Source organism: Cannabis sativa, chromosome X (assembly GCF_029168945.1).
Source record: "Cannabis sativa cultivar Pink pepper isolate KNU-18-1 chromosome X, ASM2916894v1, whole genome shotgun sequence".
Classification (NCBI taxonomy): domain Eukaryota; kingdom Viridiplantae; phylum Streptophyta; class Magnoliopsida; order Rosales; family Cannabaceae; genus Cannabis; species Cannabis sativa.
In genome coordinates this window covers 12,397,968-12,423,592 of record NC_083610.1, presented here as the reverse complement: position 1 = coordinate 12,423,592, position 25,625 = coordinate 12,397,968, and the positions used below count along the sequence as shown (strand labels likewise).

Here is a 25,625-nt window from a genome sequence, read left to right as displayed (position 1 = left end):
CACCCCCCCCCCCCCCCCCCCAAATTGAAACCTGCCCTCTCTCTCTCTCTCTCTTTCGCCTCTCTTTCTGTCTTTCTCTCTTTCTCTCTCGCTCGGTGTCGCACCCACACACGCAGACCAGGCACCCACGGCAGACCACCCACGCAGCCGACCGGCCCCCTCAACCCACATCACCCACGCCGACCGCCCAAACCACCCAAAATGTCTAAGATAATTTTTTTTTCAATTTTTTTCTTTAATTTTTGGTGCTTAAATTCATGAAATAGAATAATATGTTGCAATTTTGTGTGAAATCTGTTAGTTAAGGTTAGATTTAGGAAGATTAGGAAGAGATTTGTCGAAAATAGGAATTTATAGATCGGGTCCGATGGGGCCCGATGCTCGTCCGATGGTCGGGTCCGATGGGGGCATGGATGGAGGTTGAAGAGGACCATCCGATGGGCCCGATGGTCCGATATAGGAGGGTCCGATTCTTTGGGCCTGATGGGTCCAATGCCTTGGGCCCGATGGGTTCAATTTGCGTTTAGGGGAAAAGATGGGAAGAGAGGAGTTGATGTGATTGGGGGAGGGTATTTTGGGAAAACAATAAAATTGTCATATATTAGAAATATTGGTAAGTATAAGTTTAAGAAAAAAAAATTAAGCTAATGTAAGCATAGAAATTCAAATTTCCCATCTCAAATATAAACAAAAATAGAACCGGTTATATAACTGGTTCTGTAACACAAAGAATAAAAACAAATAAAACAAAATAACTCAAACTAATTATAATTAAATTACAACCGGTTCTATAACATAATGAATGAAAATAAATTATACAAAATAACTCAGACCGGTTACAATTGAAATATAACCGGTTCTGTAACATAAAGAATAAAAACAAATAAAATAAAATAAAATAACTCAAACTAATTATAATTAAATTAGAACTGACTTTATAACAATGTTATAATGAATAAAAATAAATAACACGAAATAACTTAAATTGGTTATAACTAAAATAAAACTGGATTATGTAGACATAATGAATGAGTATTTTTGAGGTAAATATGGTATATGTGTAATTATTTGGTGGGTTAGAGCATGTTGAATGGATGTTTTTGTTTAAGTTATTTTATTTAACTACATTTTGAGTGTGAGTTTTTATTTTATAGTTGCTTTACGCATCTAATTTATTTTGTCTTAAATTTTTAACTAGTTGATAAATATAAACGGTTTTTTTATATTATATTTGAGTTATTGTGTGTTATTATTTGTGTTTATTTATTTTGTTATGGAACTGGTTCTTTTCATATTTATGCCTTAATATTTTTTGAAATTGATCTCCATTTTTTTTTTAACTTATAATCGGTTTTATGAGGTATTATGTGTTATGAGGTTTTTTATTGTAGAACTAATTTTGTTTTTAATTTATGTTTCAGTGTTTTTAGGAACTGATTTTCCATTTATTTTTCAATTGTAATTTGTTTGAATTATTGTGTGTTACTTGTTTGTATTCATTATGTTATATAACTGGTTCTATTTTAGTTATAACTGGTTTTGAGTTATTTCATGTTATTGATTTTTATTCATTATAACACTGTTATAGAACCGGTTCTATTTTAATTATAACTGGTTTAAGTTATTTTGTGTTATTTATTTTCATTTATTATATTACAGAACTGGTTATATTTTAATTATAACCGGTTTGTGTTATTTTATGTTATTTATTTTTATTCATTATGTTATAGAACCGATTCTATTTTTATTATATCCGAGACATTTGATCCCCACTTTTTTTTTTTGTTTTAAAAAAAAATAAAAAATTATAACCGATTTTATGAGGTATTATGTGTTATAAAGTATTTTATTGTGAAACTAGTTTTGTTTTTAATTTATATTATAGTGTTTTAGGAACTGATTTCTTATGTGTTTTTAATTGTAATCGGTTTGAGTAATTGCGTGTTACTTGTTTGTATTCATTATATTATATAACCGGTTCTATTTTAGTTATAACCGGTTTGAGTTATTTCGTGTTATTTATTTTTATTCATTATAATACTATTATAGAACCGATCTATTTTAATTATAACTGGTTTGAGTTATTTTATGTTATTTATATTTAATTATAACTGGTTCTATAACATAATAGAACCGGTTATATTTTTAGTTATATCTGAGACATTTAATTTTGGTGACTTTTCCAGTGACTTTGCCAGCGATGGTGACTATTCCAGTGACAGTGATTTTTTCGGTGACTTTTCCAGTGCCGGTGACTTTGCCGACAACTTTTCCGATGCCAGTGATTTTTCCGTCAAAATTTATTATTGTTTTACAAATATGAAATTTCTATTTTTTTCACAAAAATATAGCATAAAAAAAACTCATATAAATATATATAAAAAAATAAAAATAATAATAACCTTATAGTATTATTTATTTATGTCATAATACCTGAATTCCTTAAAATTCACCTATAATTTTTCTAAAATCTCTAGCGGACCGAAAGTCCGAAACCCTTTCCTCTTGAGCCCAAGCCCAAGCCCAAGCGGTGAAATAGAGATTTAACAAGCTCAATAATAAATTTTTGAATCGAGTCGAGTTATATTGTATAGTCATCGCCCGTCTCTTTCTCCGTCTCATCATCGCTTATCGCCTCAGGTAAGAAAAACACTAATTTCGATCTCGCATTCATTAATTTTGGATTTGTTGATTTAAGTTTTCGTTCAAGAAATTACTTTCTTTTTAAAATAAAATTCTGTGTTGTTTTTTTGGTATTAAAATTTCAATCCTTACTTTCGAAAATTGAATCCAAATCCAAAACTCAATTTCTCTCTTAAAATTGAAAAGCTTTCGGTTCATGGTAAATATCTATGCCCTTGCACTTGAACGAAGAAGATCATCTCTTTATTATAATATCAAAATAGATAATCTTTTATGATTTTGATCTTGCATCTGTTTCAATTTGTGCATTCTATGAATTTTCCACCCTTGAGTTGCCCTTGAAACCTGAATGGATTTGAATGTACGATTAAATGACACCAAATTGTATTATTGCGTCCGTGTTTATGATATGGTCTCCATAGGAGTTCTCTGTCTCTCTCGTCGGGTATTTATTTATTTATTTTTGTGTGTGTTTGCGGACTTTAGTTTTTGAAAAAAATTCTCTTTTTCTTTTCTCTTTATAAAAGCAGGAAAGAAAATAGGCAAATGGAAGTCAGTTATGGGCTGTTTGGTATCATGTTTGCTTACTGAGGATTGGGAATTTAAAGCCCAACCCCTGTTTGGTATTACATTTTAGCCTTATTTTTTTAGCTGGGGATTCATTTTACTATGGGCTCAACATTGAGGTAATATCCACCTCTTGATAACACAAGAGTTTCATTTCTCAGGAAAGCTCACCCGAGAGGAAGAACAACCAAGCCTAGCCGCCTCTGCTCTTCATCTTCTTCCTTCCATCCACCAATTCCTGCTAAATCAGGTATTTCTCTCTCTCTCTCTCTCTCTCTCTCTCTCTCTCTCTCTCTCATTTTCTGGTTGGGGACGAGGGTTTTGGGAAGTGAAAGATTCTAGATGAGATGCTCTTGTTGATTGTTTCATTGAATTGAGATGGTATAATTGTTTATTGAATTGAATCTGAGATTTGTTTTGTGGAATATATTTGTGTTTGTGTGAATTTCATTAATTGAATTGTTATGCTTAGATTTAACGATCATTTTGTAGATGGTGACCTATAAACCCTTCAATCTCAGTTATTTAAAAATCTACTTTTATTTTAGTTTACAGTTAAACATATAAAGCTGAGATTATGTTCATTCTGCTCTGTTTCTCTAAAATGAAAAAAAGCTTTTGCTCTCTTTTATGTTCTTTGTTTGTTTGGTTTGTATTTGGATTCAGTTCTTGCTCGAGTTGAAATTACAGCCTAACCTTCAAGCAGAGCAGGGGTTGGGGGCAATGATATGTTTCATTGATATTTATGGTGGTTTCAAGTTTTGAGCCAAGACATAATACATGGTTTTTACTTTGATTTTGTTTTCTACATTGTAAAATACAATTGATTTACCGTAGTACTATCATCAGTGCTCAGTTTTCATACTCATACGTGAAATGATATCTTGATAAATGAGGGTCTCTTCTATTTTGTGTATTTTTTTACTACAATATCTTTCCAGCACTATTCAGTGTAAGCCACTAATGATGGCAATTTCCTTGTTTAAAGGATACCTTAATTTTATCTCGGGTTTGGGGTTTCCTCCAAATTTGGAGGTCAGTTATTTTTATGTCCTGAATGATGGACTAATTTAATGTTGGATGTTAAGCTAACATACATACTGGAAGATAATTTCTGGCTAAGGTATAGTGTTTAAAATTAAGCATTTTGTGCCTTACTCATGCTTTATTTGCTTATCTTGAATGTGGTCAATTTGGAGTGGGGCTAAATCGGTTCCTTTTTGTATACATATTGCAGTTGTATATAAGTTCGAATTTCTTCTGTTTCTGAATATAACAGATATAATGGATCATTGTATGATTCACTGTAGGCTTTTCATCTTCTTCCTCTTCCTTTGTTTGCTACAGCTCCCAGTTTCCTCTACATCTTCGTGCTTCCTATATTATCCATTCCCATAGAGGTTCATTCTCTCTCTCTCTCTCTCTCTCTCTCTCTCTACACCCAATTTATGGTCACCTTCAATAGCTTTTTGCTTTTGTTTGTTTTTTTTTTTTGAAAGAAGAAGCAAGAAACGAGATGAAGTATTTGTTATTGTTATTTTGTATTTCCCTATTTTTGTGATAAATTTTTATTTGAGGACTAAAATGTAAGATTATTTTTAAAAATAAATTAAAATAAGGATTAGAATGTAAAAAAAAATCTAACACAAAATTGGTGTAGATTCAAAATCCAACACCATTAATGGTGTAGAATTTGATGTACACCAATTTTATACACAATTTGGTGTACCATTAGAGTGAAATAGTGTAAAGATTCTACACCAATTTGGTAAAATAGTGTACCATTAGAGATGCTCTAACAGTAAAAATATAAAAAAGAAAAAAAAAATAGAAAATTTTTGTAAGATTGTAAACAAAATAAAAAATTCATCAAAAAAATATTATTTAATTATGCCATTAAAAAAAGTAAACCTTTAATTTTTTAGATGTAATTTTTAAGGTAAATACCATTTTGGATATTTTATTTTGTAAAATTTACCAATTAGACCCTCTGTTTTGTTAAATAATAAAATGGACCTTGTATTTTCTAAAATTGTACAAATAGGACCCTAAACTGATTTTTTGTCAAAATAAAACTTAATAATAATTTGATCTAGAGATGTTATGACAAAACTGGTTATATTTTACGTATTTGTTCGTGTTAAAAATTGTCTTAAAATTAGTTATATCAAAAAAAAAATTGTTAAAAATTGAGCTCAAGGTCCTATTTTTACCATTTTAAAAAATAAAGGGTTTATTTTGTTATTTAACAAAACAGAGGGCCTAATTGATAACTTTTGCTAAACATAGGGTTTAAAATGGTATTTACCCTAATTTCTATTATATTTTTTAATTTTCCTCCCCTCACTCAAAGTGGACTGAAAGAGAAGAGAAGAGAAAAGTGGGGTGTTTGGCAGAAGGGAAAATCTGATAGAAAATAATGTGGATGGTTTACGTTTGCGAAGACGAAAAGAAGGAGCTTGATCTCTCTCTCTCTTTCTTAATTTTCCTCTCTGTTCTTCTTTAAACACTCTACTTTCTCACATTATACGAATTGTATTATTCAAAAATAATTATGTCAACAACATCAGATAGTTCTGGTTCTAATTTAATTTTTTTATATAGCATTATAATTGTTTAAGATATATCATACAAATTAGAGTTTAAAAATATGTTTTTTGACACACGTATAATACAATCCAATATCACAATATGTTATTTAAATGTGTTATTTCAAAATGTCCTAAAAGGTATTCATTTACATTGTTTGCATCTATGATTCGTGAAGAAGAAGTGTGGGTGCCTTGTCAGTTTGCAGTTATCATCTTCTTGACAATTGAATTTTGAAAGGACTAAACCGCCAACTTTCAGGTGCTTGATTTGATGAATCCCCTGTTTCACCTCCGAAGATTGAACAATCTTCCCCACCTAAAACCCACCATTTTCTCTGGCCGTAGTCTCCTCCAAATCCAAGCTCAGCTCACCACCACTGGCCTCATCTACTCTAACCCTTCTTGTCTTCTTTCACTCCTTAATCTTACCCTTTCATGCCCTGAAACTCTTCACTATGCCACTGCCATTTTCAGCCACATCCAACAGTCAAATGCGCCAACCTGGCCTCTTATGGTCCGCAGGCTCGCTTTAGACACCGACCCTTTTCAGATTTTCTCTTTGTTCAATACTATGCAAAGGCTGAGACGAAATGACCCACTTGGTGATCCTTATGTATATGCTTCATTGGTTAAAGCCTGTAATAAGTTGTCGGCTATCCGAGAAGGGAAATCGATTCATTGTTATGTTGTTAGACTCGGTTTAGATTATAATTTGAATATCTTGAATAGTTTAATCAATTTCTATTCGTGTTCGAGGAACTTGATGGGCCTTGCATGTGTTCTGTTTGATAGAATTGCTGAGAAGACTATTGTTACTGTTAATGGTATGATTTCTGGGTTCGTGAAGAATGAGTCATTTGATGCTGGTTTGAATTTGTTTAAACGAATTCTGGTGTGTCTTTTCGGTTTGGAATTGAAGCCCAATTATGTTACTTTAGTAATATTGATTTCTGGTTGTTTTGAGTTTCGAAGACTTGATGTTGGAAAAACACTTCATTCTTACTGTCATAAAACGGGTCTGGATTCGGTAACAGAGGCATGTAATGCACTCATTGATTTGTATTCCAAGTTTAAGTGTATGACTGAGGCATCACGTTTGTTCGAAGCAATGGTTGATAAAGATTTGGTTTCATGGAATACTATGATTTCTGGTTATGCTTCGGTTGGTGAATACATGAGAGCTTTCATTTTGTTTAGCGAAATGAGATCAAATAATATTGCATTTGATAGGGTATCCTTGATTAGTTTGATTTTGGCTTCTGGTTACGGTAAAGAAATTGATTTGGTCAAAATGGTTCATGGCTATATAATAGCTAGTGGAATAGAGATCACTGCGCCTGTTGGAACTACTTTGATTAACATGTACTCAAAATGTGGATCAGTAGAGTTTGCTAGAAATGTGTTTTTCCAATTACAAGACAAAAATATTGCTTCTTGGAATGCTCTGGTTCATGCGTATGTTGAATGTCATCATGATCATGAAGCGTTAGAAGTCTTCAGTCAGATCAAATTGAGAAAGCTAAAACCAGATGAAGTAACCATGCTAGGAGTAATCTTAGCTTGCCGAAACTCTGGTGAATTGTATCATGGCATTGACATTCATTCGTACATTGAATCGAGTTCTCATCTCAATCAGAGCATCATATTACAAAATGCTCTTATAGATATGTATGCAAAGTGCGGAAACATGGGCCGAGCTAAGTTGGTATTCGATGAGATGCCCAGGAAAGATGTTATATCATGGACTTCAGTTATAGTAGGCTATGCAATCAATGGTCAGGGAGAGGAAGCTTGTGATGCTTTTAGGAGAATGGAGACTGAGAACGTAAAACCAAACTCTGTCACTTTTCTTGGTGTTCTCTCTGCTTGCAATCATGCTGGCCTAGTTGAGGAAGGCCAAAACTTCTTTCATTCTATGTGCATGTCTTACCATATTCAGCCAAACATTGAGCACTGTGGATGCATTATTGATATGCTTGCACGATCTGGGAGGCTAGAAGAGGCAGTAAAATTTGTAAGGAATTTGCCCGTCGGGCCAAACGCAGTTATTAGGAGGATGTTAATCAATGCTTGTAAAGTTCATCGTGATTTTGATATAGGATTGAGTTTGATCAGAGGGCTAAAGACTTTTTCACACAGTCCTGAAAATTATGTCATCTCTTCCAATTTGTTAGCTGAAGCAGGAATGTGGGATGATGTCCTTGATGAAAGAAGCTTGATGGTGAAACAAAAAGTTCTAAAGGTTGCTGGTAAAAGCTTAATTTCTGAATTAACATAATAAAATTCTGGTAAAACCTCAGCGATGAAAGTTATTGTGGCTTTCCCAGTTTCCCTTATGTGAATCAGCAATAGCAATAATAGGGAAAGCTTGCTCAATAACAATGAGTCAGAACTGAAGATGCTCTGGACAAAATAAAAAAAATGAATCAAAATGTCACTTCAAGCATGTCTAAGAGAAAAATCAATGAAAGATGTAATGAATGTTGGAGGATGCTTGATAAGCTATTCTTGTCTCAATGATCATTCTAGTAATATTTAAGGCAAATTCTAAGTGGTCAACAGATGATATAGAACTAGTTTAATGAATGTTGTTTATACATTATGACTGATATGAGTAGCTTTCTTATCTGGTTTGAAATAATGTCATGTTGCACCCTTCCAGTTATCTCTAAGCACAATCCATGGGCAAGGGTCTTATTTGGCTGTCTGCTTTTACCAGGTTTCTTAATGGGGCCAGGATCCATGAATATTGGTTGAACTTTATGAGTTGGATTTGGTTTAATACGATTAGAGTCTCTTTCATCTGGTGGCCTCAGTATTCCCTTATCTGATTGTACTTCCTCATCTTCATCTTTATTTACAAGAACCTGCAAGATAACTATAGGTTATAGCATGGGTAGAGAAACAAATTTTCTCTAATGATCAATATTATGCATGTATACCAAACAGCCCATTAGTGTGCTTAATTTAGCTTACGGATTGAGAAATACCTGTTTCGGGTAGAAACCTTATGCCCAGATTGGTTTGTGGAGTTTTTACTTTATATTATTTATTCTACAAAGTTTGTGGAATTCACTTGCTAAAGTCTATATTCTGTTAGGTAGCTCAATTGGGCAGGCGTAGACATGTAATTTGTTACCACACAAGATTTGATATTCAAGTTTTTCCTTAGCACCTACATAGCACAGCAATTGATAGAACTGTAGCACCTACTGCACCTACATACATACATACATAAGTTATAAGCGGTTTATTCAGTGATATACATATTATGTATATATGTTATTACAAATACCATCTTATTGTTTAGTAATATTATAATGAGTAAACTATTAATAGTAAATATTGTAGGGCTAGGCGGGAACCTAGTTTAATATTTTATGTGATAATGGCCATCTTTACTGATTTGTGATCTTCTTAAATGACTAGAAAAACAAGGCAGAAGTTTTCTTTTGCTCATACGTTCATGTTGATACTTACATCAGTGTGAGAAGAGTCTTGTGAATCCTTATTTATGGTAAAATTGGCAAGAAGATTATTCAATTTTTTTTTTTACTTTTGTAAATCCTTTTCTATTAATATCCCTTGTATGTATAGGTAAAAAAAAATGTGTTCTTTGTATGTAGCCTATGTGGCTGGCACTCAACACCTCATTCTCATTGTACATAGCAATTTGATTGTGTTTGTTTTTCTTACTAAAAGTTTCATTGGTTGGTGTAGATGCTCTATCAAAGCTTATCATTAGTTTATTTTTCCGATTCAATAATAATATCCCCAAATTGGGTTAACGACATTGCTTTCTCAGGTGTAATGCATTACTCTTTTGGGAAAATTTTCATTTTTATCATCAGGATCGGTGAAAATGAGATGTTTTGTTCCTGTTTTGCTTAGGTTTTCCAAACACATGTATAATTCTCAGTTGGTGATAATATTTGTCTTTGTTTTAGTGTTGCAGCTTACAAAGAGAAAAATTAATGTGCCTTTTATGTATGAAGCTTACCATCTTCTTTTTTTGTGCCTCTAGAACCTTGACGAAGCTGAAGATTTGATAGGGAAAGGGTCAAGTTTTTCTGGGCTTTAGAGTTTATTAGTGATTATAGTACAGATTTTGAAATGGGTTCTGCTTCTTTACTTCCCAAACATGTTGCCTTTGTGGTAAAGTACCAAAGGGATCCACTGAAAGCACTTGAAATGTTCAACTCAGTGAAAAGGGAAGATGGGTTTAAGCATACTTTTCTTACTTACAAATGTATGATTGATAAGCTTGGCTTTCACGGGGAGTTTGAAGCTATGGAACGGTAAGCATTTCTTGGAGATGAGGATGAACGTGGATAATGGTTTACTCGAAGGAGTGTATATTGGAGCCATGAGAAACTATGGAAGAATAGGTAAGGTTCAAGAAGCTGTTAATATTTTCGAGAGGATGGATTTTTATAATTGTGAACCTTCAGTGCAGTCTTATAACGCAGTCATGAATTTACTCATTGAGGCTGGATATTTTAATCAAGCCCACAAAGTGTATATGAGGATGAAAGATAAAGGAATCGAACCAGATGTATATACTTATACAGTTAGGATCAAGTCTTTCTGTAGGACTAATAGGCCTCATGCTGCATTGAGGCTTCTCAATAACATGCCTTCCCAGGGTTGTGAGTTTAATGCAGTTGCATATTGTACGGTCATCAGTGGATTTTATGAACAAGACTATCGTGCTGAGGCTTATGAATTATTTGTGAACATGCTTTCTCAAGGTTTTTGTCCAAATATTACAACATTCAATAAGCTTATACATACACTTGCTAAGAAAGGAGATGTTCGAGAGAGTGAAAAACTTTTCAACAAGGTTTATAAGAGGGGGGTATCTCCAAATTTGTTTACATTCAACATTTTCATTCAAGGACTTTGCAAAAAAGGTTTGCTTAGTGAGGCTGTCAGATTGTTAGATGGAGTAAAGAGGGAAGGCCTAACTCCTGATGTTGTTACATATAATACATTGATCTGTGGTTTGTGTAAAAAGTCTGAGGTTGACAAAGCTGAGTGCTATCTTCATACAATGGTAAATGATGGGCTTGAACCTGATGGATTTACCTACAACACTATCATTGATGGATATTGCAAACAGGGTAAGATCCAAAATGCGGATAATCTTCTGAAAGATGCAACTTATAAGGGCTTTGTGCCTGATGAGTTCACATACTGCTCATTAATCAATGGTTTGTGGCAGGAGGGTGACATAGACCGTGCCATGGATGTATTTGCTGAGGCTTTGGGAAAGGGCTTAAAGCCAAGTATTGTTCTGTATAATACTGTGATCAGAGGGTTGTCTCAGCACGGGCTTATTTTGCAAGCCTTGCAGCTGATGAATGATATGTCAGAAAATGGCTGTAACCCTGATACATGGACTTTTAATTTAGTTATAAATGGGTTGTGCAAGATGGGGTGTGTTTCTGATGCAAGTAAACTTATGAATGATGCTATTTCTAAAGGTTGCCTTCCTGATGTTTTTACCTTTAATACATTGATTGATGGTTACTGTAAACAGTTGAATTTGAATGATGCCATTGAGGGAGTAAGTAGCATGTGGAGTCATGGTGTTACACCTGATGTGATAACATATAACACTCTACTGAATGGTCTTTGTAAGGCTGCAAGGAACGAAGATGTGATGGAAACGTTTAGAGCAATGTTGGAGAAAGAATGTACCCCTAACATCGTTACGTACAACATACTTGTAGAAAGTCTTTGCAAAGCTCGAAAAATAAGTGAAGCAATGGACTTGCTTGATGAAATTCAAGATAAGGGATTAGCCCCAGATATTGTTTACTTTGGTACATTGATTAATGGTCTCTGCGATAATAGGGATTTGGATGGAGCATACAAACTATTTAGAAGAGCTGAACAAGAATTTAAGGTTTCTCATACAACTTCATCGTATAATATTATGATCAATGCTTTTTGTGAAAAACTGAAGGTTGGCATGGCACAAAAGCTATTTAGTGAAATGGGTGAAAAAGGCACTAATCCAGACAGTTACACTTACCGAGTCATGATTAATGGATTCTTGAGAGTAGGTAATACTGACTCTGGTTATGATTTCCTTATTGAAAAGATTGAGAAGGGATTTCTTCCGCTGTTGACAACATTTGGAAGGGTGCTGAATAGTCTTTGTGTGAAACATAGAATTCTTGAGGCTGTTGGCATCATCCGCCTTATGGTGCGTAAAGGAATTGTTCCGGAGGTTGTGGATACAATCTTTGAGGCTGATAAAAGGGAGATAGCAGCGCCAAAAATTCTTGTGGAAGATTTGCTGAAGAAGAATCATATAACTTATTCTGTTTATGAAACTCTATATGACGGAATTAGAGATAAAAAGATACTGAAGAAAAGGCTTCCAATTAGGTCTTCTCATGCTATTAGTTGAAGCTTTAATTTTTAACTAGTGAATAACTTTTTATATCTTTATATATTAAGAGTGACTATCTAATAACATTTCTTGGTTTAACGATTTTTTTTAACGTTATATTTTTTTTAGAAAAAAAATAGACGGATCATTAACGTGAAACGTTAACCATCCGTTTATTTCTACGTTTTATACCAGTTACTTCACTCAATCCCAGTCCCATTCGCATACCAATCGTAGAAATTCTGGTTCTTCTCTATATTTTCAATCGCAGAGTTTCACTCTCAATTCCAATCCCAAAAAGGAAACCCAAATCCCAATTTTAATGAGAAACAACCATTTGTCTTCATCGTCCCTCCTTCCAACAGCAATGGTCAGTGCGATAATTCATTTTCACCACCAGCAATGGCCGCAAGCAATGAAAATTACGATCAAGTTCGACTCCTGCAAAACCCTCTTCTTCCCAAATAGACAATGACCACGGCTTGGAGACCGCCAGAGATGGCGAGTTTGGGGGTAGCGATAACAACGACCACCACCATCCGCATCAACAAATAGAGGAGCATAATTAAACTCCCAATCAGATGCATGGGAAGATCAAAACAAGCTGTTGATGAAAATGGTAATTAGAAGCTTTTAATGACTTTGTTATATAAATATAATCAAAATATTTGGGTTTCATTTTAATTAGGTAGTTGTTTTTGTTTTTATTTGTGACATTAATTTTGGAATTAACTGTTGTTGATGAAAATGGTAATTAGAAGCTCTTAATGACTTTGTTATATACATATATGTGTATATATTTCATTACCGTATATTGGTATTAATGATTGGATTTTTTTTCCTATTTTGTATAGGCCCCAGAAATATGGATGAGACAAGACAGTGATAATGTTCACAAATGCATTGCTCGACCCAAGAATCAAATAAGTATGTATAATCAATGTATAATCAAGCACAAGAGAAACTCATTAAAACAATTCAAACTCTAATGTTTTTGGAATGTGAATTCAATTAAGTGATAGGTTCTAAAACGAATGGTTATCTTCTTGTTCATGGCAACAGTGGACTAAATTAAATGAGAGCTGGGGTAAGATTTTTTTTTTGTTTTTTGTTTTCTCAGAAATTGCTTCTTATTTATTGAAATTTCTGAGTGACTTTTTTTGAGTTAACTAACTTTTGCCATAAATGAGTTGCAAATTTGTGATATCGTTGTTGTCGCAAAGATTATGAATGCTATTTTTGTTCTTCCTTCTCCTGATTTTGAGTCATTTTGGACTGATCCAAGGTTTGATTCTCAGCTTTTCTGGCTTTTGAGATATTAAGGGTAAATAATTTTATTTTCAAAATATATTGATTCACATTTCTAATTTCAGTGAATTTAAGGACATATTTTACTGGAGACACTTTATGGAAGTTCCGAAAGATGATATAGCAATAGTTGAATATTTGCCTTCCTACTATGCATCCATGAAGCCCTTACTTAAGGCCTCTGTTTCCTGGTCTAACGTATGGAAATTATGAGACACTATTTAAGCTAAACAACATAATATTTTACTTGAATTTTATCTAAGATGTTTTTAACAAATGCAGCCTAGCTATTATAGGAACGAAATGATTCCATTGCTTAAGCATTACAGAGTGGTAAATTTCACTCATACTGATTCCTCCCTTGCTAACAATGGCCTTGAAATAAAGAGTTTTAAGCATTAACGAATTCCAGTCGACTTTTGGTGTTTTTCCTAATTATTTTGTAAAGGGGATTTGGGTTTTGTAGTTTTTAAATTGCTCCCTAATACAAAGATATTAAAAAAAACATTTTAAGTATCCGTGGTCTAGGAAATCACAAAGAGGAGTGGTGAAGAGTATGGTGAGTAGGCTATCAATCACTGTCGTTGTTCACTATCGTTTTCTTGATTAATTTCACAAGCAATCAAATATAGCTTCGATTTCAAGTATTATGTGTATATTAGGGGTGTTCATCCAATTCAATCCGCACTATTTTGTTTATAGTGCATCCGATCCGCACTAAGTGTGGATTTCATTTTTTAGATCCAATTCAATCCGCACAATAGTTCAAATCCAATCCAATCCGCAAAAGTGCGGATTGGATCGGTTACTTTTTAATATTAAATTATTTAATATTTATGAAAAAAAATACTTTTTTTTTTCACATAACTAGCAACAAAATAAAATAAATTATAGTCATTTTATGTCTCCAACAATACATTAAAATAAATAAAATAACAAATAACAAATTTAAAGGAAGAAAAAAAATTTATGTATAAAAAATATTTAATTTTATTTGAAATTGTATGTTAAAAAAATATAAAAATAGAATATACATTTGATCATTTAAGTTTTGCAATATAATGGTATTATATGTATTAGACTTTTAAATTACTATTTTCTTTACATTAAAATGTTATTTGTATATGTAACTTTTTTAAATTTTTTTTATAAATACGTATGGATTGGATTGGATCGGTTACTTTTACATGTCAATCAACATCTAATCCGCACAAGTGCGGATTTTGAATTTTCCAATCTGCACAAGTGCGGATATCCGCACTTTGCGGATTGAATTAGATTGGATCGTGCAGATTGGATTGGATTGACTATTTTATAAACACTATATATTTGTATATTAAAATGGACTTTTTGTTTTTCTCAGACCCAAAGCCAATTATATTTTTATTCTCTCACGGATTAGAAGTTCAATTCATCTTTCAAATATATGTATCTCATGTGTATAAAAATGAGTATATAGGTATTGGTTTATTTTTTGTGTTAATTTATGTTTTTCATTTTTTTTTTTTTTTCTATTTTCAGGTTAAAAACCAAAGCCCAGCTCTGTATAATATTGCTCTCTCATTCTCTATCTTGGTTGTATCAATGGTATATATCTGTATAAATATGTAAATATATTGTTTTAATTTTTTTCATTATTTACAAGAGTTTATGAAGGTCTTTCCTCATATCACTCTGATTCATCCCTTCTCTTAGTGGTGTTTGACATTGACAGGTTTGTATTTATTTTCCTGCCCTAATTTTCTTACCGTTGTATCGCAACTTCAACTCTATCTTCGACTCCAGTGGTCTCTAGTGGTTGGCCTAGGCTGAGGAGATTTTTTTTCTTCCAATTATATATATATTTATATAATATTTGTGTTTATGTATTTATTAAAACTTTTATGTGTTTAATTTTATATTACAACATTAGATTGTTATTAGGAAAATAAGTTCTTCATTGTTTGGAAATTATATCAACAGGTCTTAAATTTAAAATTCTATTTTACAGTTTCACATTCAATGTTTTGCTTTGATTTTCATATAAGGGTATTCTAAATTTGAGTCCAATTGTATGGAGATTCAAAACAAACAATCAATCCAAAGTACAATTAATTCACTATTTAAATTGCTGAAACGATGAAAGATTAAGATAAAATTTCACTATACTTTACTTTATTTTTCATATGGTATTTTATAAAACAAATCGTTCAAATAATCATATCACTTTAATTACAAAAATTTATATAAAAAAAAAAGCAAAACCTCAAATAAAACTAACAATACGTGGCTCGGCACGTAACATCTACCTAGTAGAAATATTATACATCTTTACAGTGTGCTATGCGGAACATGAAACCAAAAGTTAAAAGTAAAAAGGTTGCAAGTGTAAAAGAGTTTTGGAGCTCCAGCTGTATTGAGAGATAGCTCTTGTTAAGCTCGGTGTACTTGTTCAACTCTTCAAGATTTATGAGAGTGTAATTCTGCTTCTATGCCATCAAATCCTTATTGAGAAAAATCTATCTCTTAATAAAATTCAACCATAGTTACCCTTATTTTCTTTGGAAAGAAATGAAGAACGGAAAGTGCCTTATTATGGTACATGCTAAACTTTCTTTTTAGCAGGATTTATATGAGAGTAGTCTTGTATTGTATGACATGAGAAATCAGTTTAGTTGAAACGGATGAGAATGATTTTTTAAGTGATTTAACACAGATTTAATAAAATTATTGGGGAGGAATGAAAGAGCTCAAGGTTTTTTTATTTCTCTCAATCTCTTGTGCAACTATAGAAAAATATAAATGGGACAATGGGTTGGGATGTAACTCTACTTTATTGACATTTTTTGGAAGATGGATAATTATCTTCTAGTTTCTGTTATTTCTTTCTTTACCTTAAAATTTTTCACTATAAAAATGAACTCTTGAATGTTTATTATAAATTGCATTCATTTCAGTCATTCAACATGTGGTGCATTAATTTATCAAACTTGTGGGGTTTATTCTCTACATTATGTACTCTTTCAACAATCAATACCAATCTTGATTATTAATTAAGTTTGGTCGGTAACAATAGCACTAGAGTTTTCAAGAGGCATGTTTCTCTATCTCCGTTTGGTACCTATGTTGGGTTTCTGGTCCACCCTCTATGGTGGTATGGTGGCAATTGGGTCTTGGTCCCCCTTTAATTTTCTCATCATTCTTCTATTCAGTGCATTAATTACCATCTTAATATCTCTGATGCTTATTATCCTCAAAAGATCCTCTCAGCTGAAAATTTTCAATGCATTAAATGCATTTTATCTTTCCCACAATTTTTAAAGCCTTATTTGTCAAACCCTAAATTGTATCTAATAATTTACTTTCACCATCAAATCAGTAATCTTAATGAAGATATGCTTCTTCTAATAGAGGAGGCGGCGAGAAGATATAATGGTGATGATGAAGTCTGGGAGAGTGGGATGTCTAGAGGAGCTACTCAAGAAGCTACTGCCAGGGATAAGCCAAGAGTCTTCCTGAAATGCATGGTATTTTTTTATCTATAAAACGCGTTTTCATTTGAGTTTATGCATTTGTGCTGTCTGTTGTTCTTTTTCTCTGTGGAAAATTTTCTTTAGCCTCACTATGAATGCTTTAGGGTCTAGTTCTGCTTCTCCTCTTATTCTAACTCCTGATGAGACCATGGTTTACACCATGGCTGAAGTTCAGGAGGAACCTCCTACTGATATCAGTCTCCTTCTTAAACTATGCACTGTTAAGCATTTTAATTGAGTTTCCCTTATTAAAACTTTGTCTCCAGTTTGGACCTCTCAGTGTCGTTTTCTAGTTACCATCTCTGAGCACGCTGATGGTCTTTTTCTTGTTACGTTTCTCTGTGAGGGGGATAAACGTAGAATCCTTGATGGGCAACCTTGGCATTTTGCCCAAAGTCTCACTATTTTTGCTGCACCAGATAATTCCTTTCCAATCACTCCTGATCAGCTGCATTATGTGCCTTTTTGGGTGCAAGTCTATGGGATCCCTTTTAGATGTAAGTCTTATGATTTGGCCAAACTCATAGCAACTGAGGTAGGGGAATTGATTCAAGTTGATAGCACTACTATTAAGGATGGAACTGAGCCTTACCTTAGGGCTAGGTATTTGCTAGATGTCAACAAATCCATTAGGAGGGGAATTCATACTCGCTTCATAAAGATGGACAGAGAGTTTACTAAGTGGTTGGATTTTAAATATGAAAGATTACCTGATTTCTGTTTTTATTGTGGGAAGCTAGACCATACTAAGAAGTATTGTCATGCATACCTCTAAAAATGTGATGAGTCTCTTGTTCCTCCCCATTGCCCTTATGATAGGTTGCTCTGTGGTAAAGAGAAGTCTTCTGAAAAGCCTTTGCCTTTCCAGTATCCTCATGCTCCTGCTATCACCATAGCTGACCTTGATCTTGCTGATTTTCCTCATGAAGGTCAAGTTATGAACCCTTTCCTCACTCAATCTGTTAGTTTTACACCCTTGCTTAACTCAAATGGAGCTTCACTTTCTAGTTTGAGTGCACCTAGGAACTCACCTAGTGTTATGATTCCCACCCCAATTAACCCAAATTTCTCTGGAAGTCAATCGGTTTGTCTCACCTCTATTGTCACTAATTCTACTCTTGTCAGTGATAGTCCTGCCTCTGTTACTCATGAGATAATCCATGCTGCACATTCTTTGGCTGCAGCCATTCCAAGTTTAGACCTTGGACAAAATTGTAGTGTTAACTAGGCTACTGCTGTGGAACCCCTACGACTTGATTCTCAAGTGAAGGGGAAGGGGCTGGCTTGTGCCTCTGGAGTGAAAAGGCCATGTTTCCAACCCTTCCAAGCTCATGTTGGTGGTTCTCTACGTTCCATGCTCAAGAGAGCTCAAGTTGGGGAATCTGATTCTGATGGTGTCTCTCCTGCTGAAGAATTTGAACAGGCGGGTGTTGCAAAGCACACCCGCCCAGAAAAATGAATCTTATGAGTTGGAATGCTTGAGGTTTGGGGAGTCCTCGAGCATTCAATCGGCTCTCCCAGTTGGTCAAGAATCATCGGCCAAATGTTCTTTTTTTGATGGAGACAAGGTTGAAGGCTTTTTCTGTAGATAAGTTTAGAAAGGCTTTAGGGTTTATGTTTGGTTTTGAAGTCCCAAGACAATATTTTGGTGGGGGACTTCTTCTTTTGTGGGGGGCTGATGTTAATATTACTATTTTGAACTCTTCTTCTAATCATATCGATTGTATAGTTAATTTTAATGATAATATATGGCACTTTTAAGCATGTTACTTGGAAATTATTGTGTGATTTGTATTATACTGCTCCTAATCTTCCCTAGCTGGTCATGGGGGACTTTAATAGTTATTTTGTATAGTTGTGACAAAATTTGGAATAATAACCTTGATAATCCCGCTATGACTCTGTTTGCAAATTTTCTAAATAATTTTAGTATGTTCCCTGTCTCTTTCCTAGGCAATAGATACACTTGGTCTAACAAAACTATTTGTGAAAGATCAGATTGGGTAGTTGTGTCTAATTCTTGGTGTGATCTTTATCCTACCCATACTCTTCAGCATTTAGGTTTTTATGGGTCTAATCATTGTGTGCTCAAGTTAAGCTTGACGCACACTCAACCAAATCGTGTTATACCTGGGGTTAAGCGATTCCGTTTTGAAAATAACTGACTAGAAGATCACTCTTTCTACACTGTTGTTAAAACTGCCTGGAACACCTCTTTGGTTTCTTGCTCAACTCAAGGAAATAGTAGCTCTCCTGTGCGTTGTTTTGGGGATTTTCTTAGGAAGCAGAGTAGTTGTATTTCCTCTCTTAAATGTTGGCATAGGGATAATAATCTCCTTTTTAAAACCAGAATACAACATCTTACTCATGAAATCGACATGCTTCAAGATAAGATGTTTTTAGATGATGAAGATAGGACTCGTTTATCTCATTTGCAGTCTTTGTTGGATGTTGTGCTCTATAAAGAGGAGATTTATTGGAAATAGAGGGCTAGGATTGAATGGCTTAATGCTAGAGATAAAAACACCAAATTTTTTCATAAGCATGCAACCTCTAGACGCAGGGCCAATTATATTAGTTATCTCAAGTCTAATACTGGTGAGGTTGTCAATTCTCATGAGGGCATTGTGGGTTTAATTACTAGTTATTTCTCAACCCTTTTCACCTCCCAGGGTAGTGATGTTGAGGTTGCTGCCTCTATTTTTGACTGTTTAGGGTCTGGTCTTGCTGATCATGATATTGAGAGTCTTTCTCAACCTTTTGTTGCTGAGGAGGTTAAGCGGGCTGTTTTCCAGCTTTCTGGTCACAAAGTTGTAGGTTTAGATGGTTTTAATGCCTATTTCTATATATAAAAAAAAAAAACTGGTATGTTCTGGGTAGTGATTTTACTGCCGATGTCCTTGATTGTCTCAATAATGGGGTTGATTTTTCTGAGATTAATTCCACTTTGATTGTTTTAATCCCTAAGAAGGCTCGTGCTAACATGCTTAAAGACTTTAGGCCCATTAGCCTTTGTACTACTTTTTATAAAGTCATTTCAAAAATTTTGGCAAATAGGCTGAAAAGAGTTTTAGATAGTGTCATTTCTCCTTTTCAGAGCGCTTTTGTTTCTGGTCGTGTTGTATATGATAATATCATACTTTCTAATGAGTTAGTCCATACTATCACAAATAGGAAAGTTGGGAAGAGGGGATGGGTTGCTCTTAAGCTTGATATGGCTAAGGCTTTTGACAGGGTTGAATGGGATTTTCTTCGAAATGTTATGTTTCATTTTAATTTCGCTGTCCATTTTGTTTCTCTCCTTTTTAAATGCCTTTCCACTGCTACCATTTCTTTTTCTGTGAATGGTGATGTTAGTGATTCCATCAAGCCTACTAGGGGTTTACCTCAATGGGATCCCCTATCTCCTTACTTGTTCATTCTTTGTTCTGAAGGCCTCTCAACAATCCTTAGCAATTACCAAAATCGGGGTCTTCTTAGAGGTCTTTCTATCTCTAGGAATGCTCCTTCAATTTCTCATCTTTTGTTTGCTGATGATAGCATTCTTTTTTGTTCTGCTGATCGCACTTCTTGCTCTGCTCTTAATCAAGCTCTTGCTCTTTATTCCAAGGCATCTGGACAAATGATCAATTTTAGTAAATCGTCTATCTTGTTTTCACCAAATACTCTTACTGATATTAGGAATCTCTTTTTTAAACGTTTCAGTTAGAGGACCGGCCTTTTATTACAAAATATCTGGGTTTACCTCAATGTCTGTCTAGGTCCAAATATCCTGCTTTTGTCTTTCTTAAAGACCGAATTTCTGCTATCATTCACTCTTGGCATCATAAGTGGTTTTCTAGAGCTGGTAAGGAAACTCTTATAAAAGCTATTCTCCAAGCCATTCCTACTTATGCCATGTCCTGTTTTAGACTTCCAACCAAACTTCGTAAGGATATTGAGTCTATTCTTTCTAAATTCCGGTGGGGTTCCTCAAGGGATACTTCTAAACTTCACTGGAAAAATTGGGGAGCTATTTTTCAATCCAAGTTTGTTGGGGGGTTGGGATTTAGATCTCTTGTCCATTTTAATCAGGCAATGCTTGCCAAGCAGGCCTGGCGGATTTTTATGTGTCCTAACTCTTTGCTTAGTCAAACTCTAAAAGCTAGGTATTTTCCTCATTCTTCAATCCTTGATGCTGCTCCTGGCTTTAATCCATCTTATTCCCGGCGTAGTATTCTTTGAGGGCGTGACTTGATGAAGAAAGGGTTAATTTGGAAAATTGGTGATGGATCGAAGATAAACACGATTGAGGATCACTGGATTCCTAGGCTTCGTTATAAGTTCTACGCTTCTCTCCCTCCTCCTGATTCTACTCTTTCTTATTTCCTATCACCTACTGGTGATTGGGATCTGAATAAGCTTAATCAACATTTTGATTCCTCAATGATAGCTAATATCCTCAATGTACCAATATCTGGATCATGTGGTTTGGATGGCCTGATTTGGGGACAAGATCCCTCATGAATTTTGAGTGTTAAGAGTGCTTACCATCTTGCCCTGAAGGATCGTAGTATGGCTTCTATCTCTTCTTTTGATAGCAGTAAACGTTTTTGGACTAAAATCTGGTCTTCAAATGTCCCTCCTAAAGTGAAACATTTGATCTGGAAAGTGTTGTCCCAGTCCATTCCTGTTGCTTCCTCCCTGTTTTTTCGTCACATTATTCCCTCCCTTATCTGCCTGATTGGCCATCAGGCTACGGAGACAGTGAAACATGCCATCTTGGACTGTAAGTATGCTAGGAAAGCCTGGAAACATTTGGAATTTTTTAGTATTTATACTTGTCATAAAAATAGCTCAGTGGATATTTATTTTTTGTTACTACTTTTGAGGTTTTTGATACTCATCAGATTGCTATGCTGTTTTGTTTTGTTTGGGCAATTTGGAATTACAGGAATAATGTTTTCCATAATAAAAAAAGATCTATGCCAGAAGATATATTTCAATCTGCTTGTAATTATTTTAATGAATTTCAGTTGGCTCGTATAAGCACTATAAAGCAGTTTGCTCAAAACTAAGACTCGTAAGACCAGCTCCCTGCCCTGACTGTAGGAGCTTGGAAAGTTAGTACTGATGCAGCCATAGATGCGGTCTCTCAAAAAACTAGTTTAGCAGCAGTTGTTATAGATGATCTTGGGATCATCAAAGTGGGATTTATGCACTAGACCTGACATATGCTGTGCAGTAGGAATTGTGAGCAGGTATCAGACAAACCCAGGAGAGGAACATTAGACTACAGTTAAGCATATTCTGAAATATTTGAAAAGTACTAAGCATTATGTGTTAGTCTACAAGGGTGGAGCTTTAAATCCTGTAGGCTATACCGACTCAGATTTTCAGGCTTGTCTTGATGACAGAAAGTCTACATTTGAGATGGTTTTTACTCTTGGAGGTGGACCAGTTTTTTGGAGAAGCGCTAAGAAAACTGCAATATCAAACTCTACCATGGAGGCTGAGTACATAGCTGCCGCTGAGGCTGCTAAGGAACTTGTTTGGCTAAGAAAGTTCTTCTCAGGAATTGGTGTTGTTTCTGGAATGGAAAAACTACTGGTTTTACTTTGTGACAACACTGGTGCTAGGGCTGCACACAAGTCGGGTTTTCGGATGGTCGGGTTCGGGTTATCGGGCCTCGGGTTTTGGAAATGTGTAACCGAACCCGGTTTTCGTGTGCTCGGGTACGTCGGGTATCGGGTCGGGTGTAGTCGGGTTGGGTGTAGTCGGGTTCAAATCTTATTGGGCTGAGCCCGAATATTTAATTTATGGGCTAAAATAAAATTTTAATTTTAAAAATGTCTTTTTTTTTTATTTTTAATATTGTTTGGGCCTTTTAGATAATATTATGATAATATGATATTATGATTATCTTAATAAAAATTATATAATAATAATTTATTATACAAAATTTAATAAAATGATGTATATATAAAACAAAAGTTATAAAATCATATAATTGTATCCTATGAGATAATCAATGATATGTTCATATTACATAAAAAAAAAATAATAAACAGCCCAATAACACCTAACCAGTGCCCAGCCCAATCAATCTATTAAGTCACGGTGGTCACCACATCTCGGGTTACGGGTTACAACCCGATCAAAAAATACAATATTTCCCATACCCGAACCCGAAATCGTGTGGGGTGTTTTCAGGTTGAACTCGACCAAACCACACGGGTTTTCAGGTTTTCGGTTCTTTTGGCGGCGGGTCGGGGCGGGTGGTCGGGTTTTTCGGGTTTGCGGGTCTAAATGTTCAGCCCTAACTGGTGTTATAGCCAATAGTAAAGAGCCTCGAAGCCACAAGAGAAGCAAACACATAGAGAGGAAATACCACATCATCAGAAAATATGTGGCAAGAGGGGACGTACTAGTGGAGAAAGTGGACACTGAAGACAACTTAGTTGATCCATTCACCAAAGTTTTGATTGCAACTACATTTGAAAAGCATTGATTGAATTTATGATTAATTGAAATGTACTGATAGTATTATGTTAGTGCAAGTGGGAGTTTGTTGGGCTTTGTGCCCTAAATAAAACTCTATTTCAATGTAATCTTTTCTATTCAATTATCAATAAGGAAACAAATTTAATTTCATTACTTGTTTAATGTGTTATTTGGTGCATGTGATCATTTATTTATTTATTTATTTGATTTATAAATTCATTCAAATCCTTATCACACTGATATTCTTGTTTATTGTGTTGTCAACACAGTGGAAAAAAATCAAGATTGTGTGATTAAATGTATTCCTATGATTTATCAGTACAGAAGGTTTAACTGATATGATAATCTACAACGTAGTTTACTTGCACCTTAGATAAGTGTTATGTCCTTTTCAGGGTATTGGTTAAAGTAAGGTTGGGTTTGATGTATAGAGTATGCATCAAAAGGGACCAATATTGAGCTTGAACTAGATATGATAAACTTACCGTAATATCTATTCAATTCAATATAACCTAGTTGATCCTAGATCAAATAATCTCAATCCTGAGATGGTTAGGTTCTAGTTTAGTTGCATTATTTGTGTTCTTGAATCTATTAGTTAAAGTCGACCAAATGGTTCTTCTCATGACCAAATATAGGGTCTATTTTGTTATTTAATAAAACAGAGGGTCTAATTGGTAACTTTTGCTAAACATAGGGTTTAAAATGGTATTTACCCTAATTTCTATTATATTTTTTAATTTTCCTCCCCTCACTCAAAGTGGACTGAAAGAGAAGAGAAGAGAAAAGTGGGGTGTTTGGCAGAAGGGAAAATGTGATAGAAAATAATGTGGATGGTTTACGTTTGCGAAGACGAAAAGAAGGAGCTTGATCTCTCTCTTTCTTAAATTTTCCTTTCTGTTCTTCTTTAAAGACTCTACTTTCTCACATTATACGAATTGTATTATTCAAAAATAATTATGTCAACAAACATCAGATAGTTCTGGTTCTAATTTAATTTTTTATATAGCATTATAATTATTTAAGATATATCATACAAATTAGAGTTTAAAAATATGTTTTTTGACACACGTATAATACAATCCAATATCACAATATGTTATTTAAATGTGTTCTTTTAAAAATGTCCTAAAAGGTATTCATTCACATTTGTTTGTATTTATGATTCGTGAAGAAGAAATGTGGGTGCCTTGTCAGTTTGCAGTTATCATCTTCTTGACAATTGAATTTTGAAAGGACTAAACCGGCAACTTTCAGGTGCTTGATTTGATGAATCCCCTGTTTCACCTCCGAAGATTGAACAATCATGTCATCTCTTCCAATTTGTTAGCTGAAGTAGGAATGTGGGATGATGTCCTTGATGAATGTTACATGAAAGGGTATATGATACAATTACCGATTGTATCGAATTGCACTCTTCGAGTCAGTGCCAAACTCCCAATTGAACCAAAGTTCTATTTACTCATTTCCTTCATTGATTCCCATTTGTGTAATAGTATTACATATTTATACTAATTAGACAATACTAACAATTTTACTAATTAGTCCCTATACCCTTTCATGTAACACTCCCTAACCCTTCAAAATTACCTTGTCCTCAAGGTGGTAAAAATAAAAGAAATGAAACTAAGAACAAGTACAAATATAAAAAAAATAAAAAAACTAATTACAGCCCAATTAGTATTATCTTGGTGTAGTAAACTTTTCAACAAAGCCCAAGCCCAAAGTAGCTAGGGTAATCACCCTTCTTCCTCTTCTCGATACTGTGAGTGTGCGCAGCCCTTTTTTTTTTTTTTTTTTTGAATGCACTTGAAACAAAGCTATTTTCGTTCACATGCACTGTATTCTCCTCCGATGGTCTTCATCCGTATAACCATCAATTGTGTACTATATATTCCCATCAATGTATATATATTTCCATCCATTCAGTGATGAAAACATTTATTTATATATTTTCCAGCAAACTGTGAACACAAGATCAGAGTAGTCGTCACTTGCCTTCGATGGTCTTTTGCGACCCGGCGCGACCACGCCTCCGTCCGTCCGCCAGTAACCAGCACCCTCCTTCCCTCTTCAACACTCTTTGTTTCTCTGGGGAGCTCCACTTTTTTCTTTTTC

At 34.3% G+C, this 25,625-nt stretch overlaps 2 protein-coding genes and 1 pseudogene across 2 annotated transcripts in view; all 3 read left to right on the top strand.

Annotated features, from left to right (window-relative positions):
• The first annotated feature begins 483 nt into the window (after positions 1-483).
• On the top strand, positions 484-8,197 carry LOC133032029 (pentatricopeptide repeat-containing protein At1g06140, mitochondrial-like). Its single transcript, XM_061105840.1, has 9 exons — positions 484-569; positions 2,187-2,281; positions 3,174-3,266; positions 3,372-3,460; positions 3,877-3,968; positions 4,152-4,245; positions 4,521-4,610; positions 6,061-8,050; positions 8,148-8,197. Exons 1-9 carry the CDS (start codon positions 484-486, stop codon positions 8,195-8,197), a joined length of 2,679 nt encoding a protein of 892 aa, XP_060961823.1.
• The window catches only part of LOC115707006 (cytochrome c oxidase subunit 5C-2), a 32,027-nt gene continuing 8,948 nt past the window's right edge, over positions 2,547-25,625 (top strand). Inside the window, exon 1 of the mRNA XM_061106861.1 lies at positions 2,547-2,640. The gene's annotated coding sequence lies outside the window, so the exon portion shown is untranslated. The remainder of the gene's footprint in view (positions 2,641-25,625) is intronic.
• On the top strand, positions 2,589-13,307 carry LOC133032699 (putative pentatricopeptide repeat-containing protein At1g74580; annotated as a pseudogene).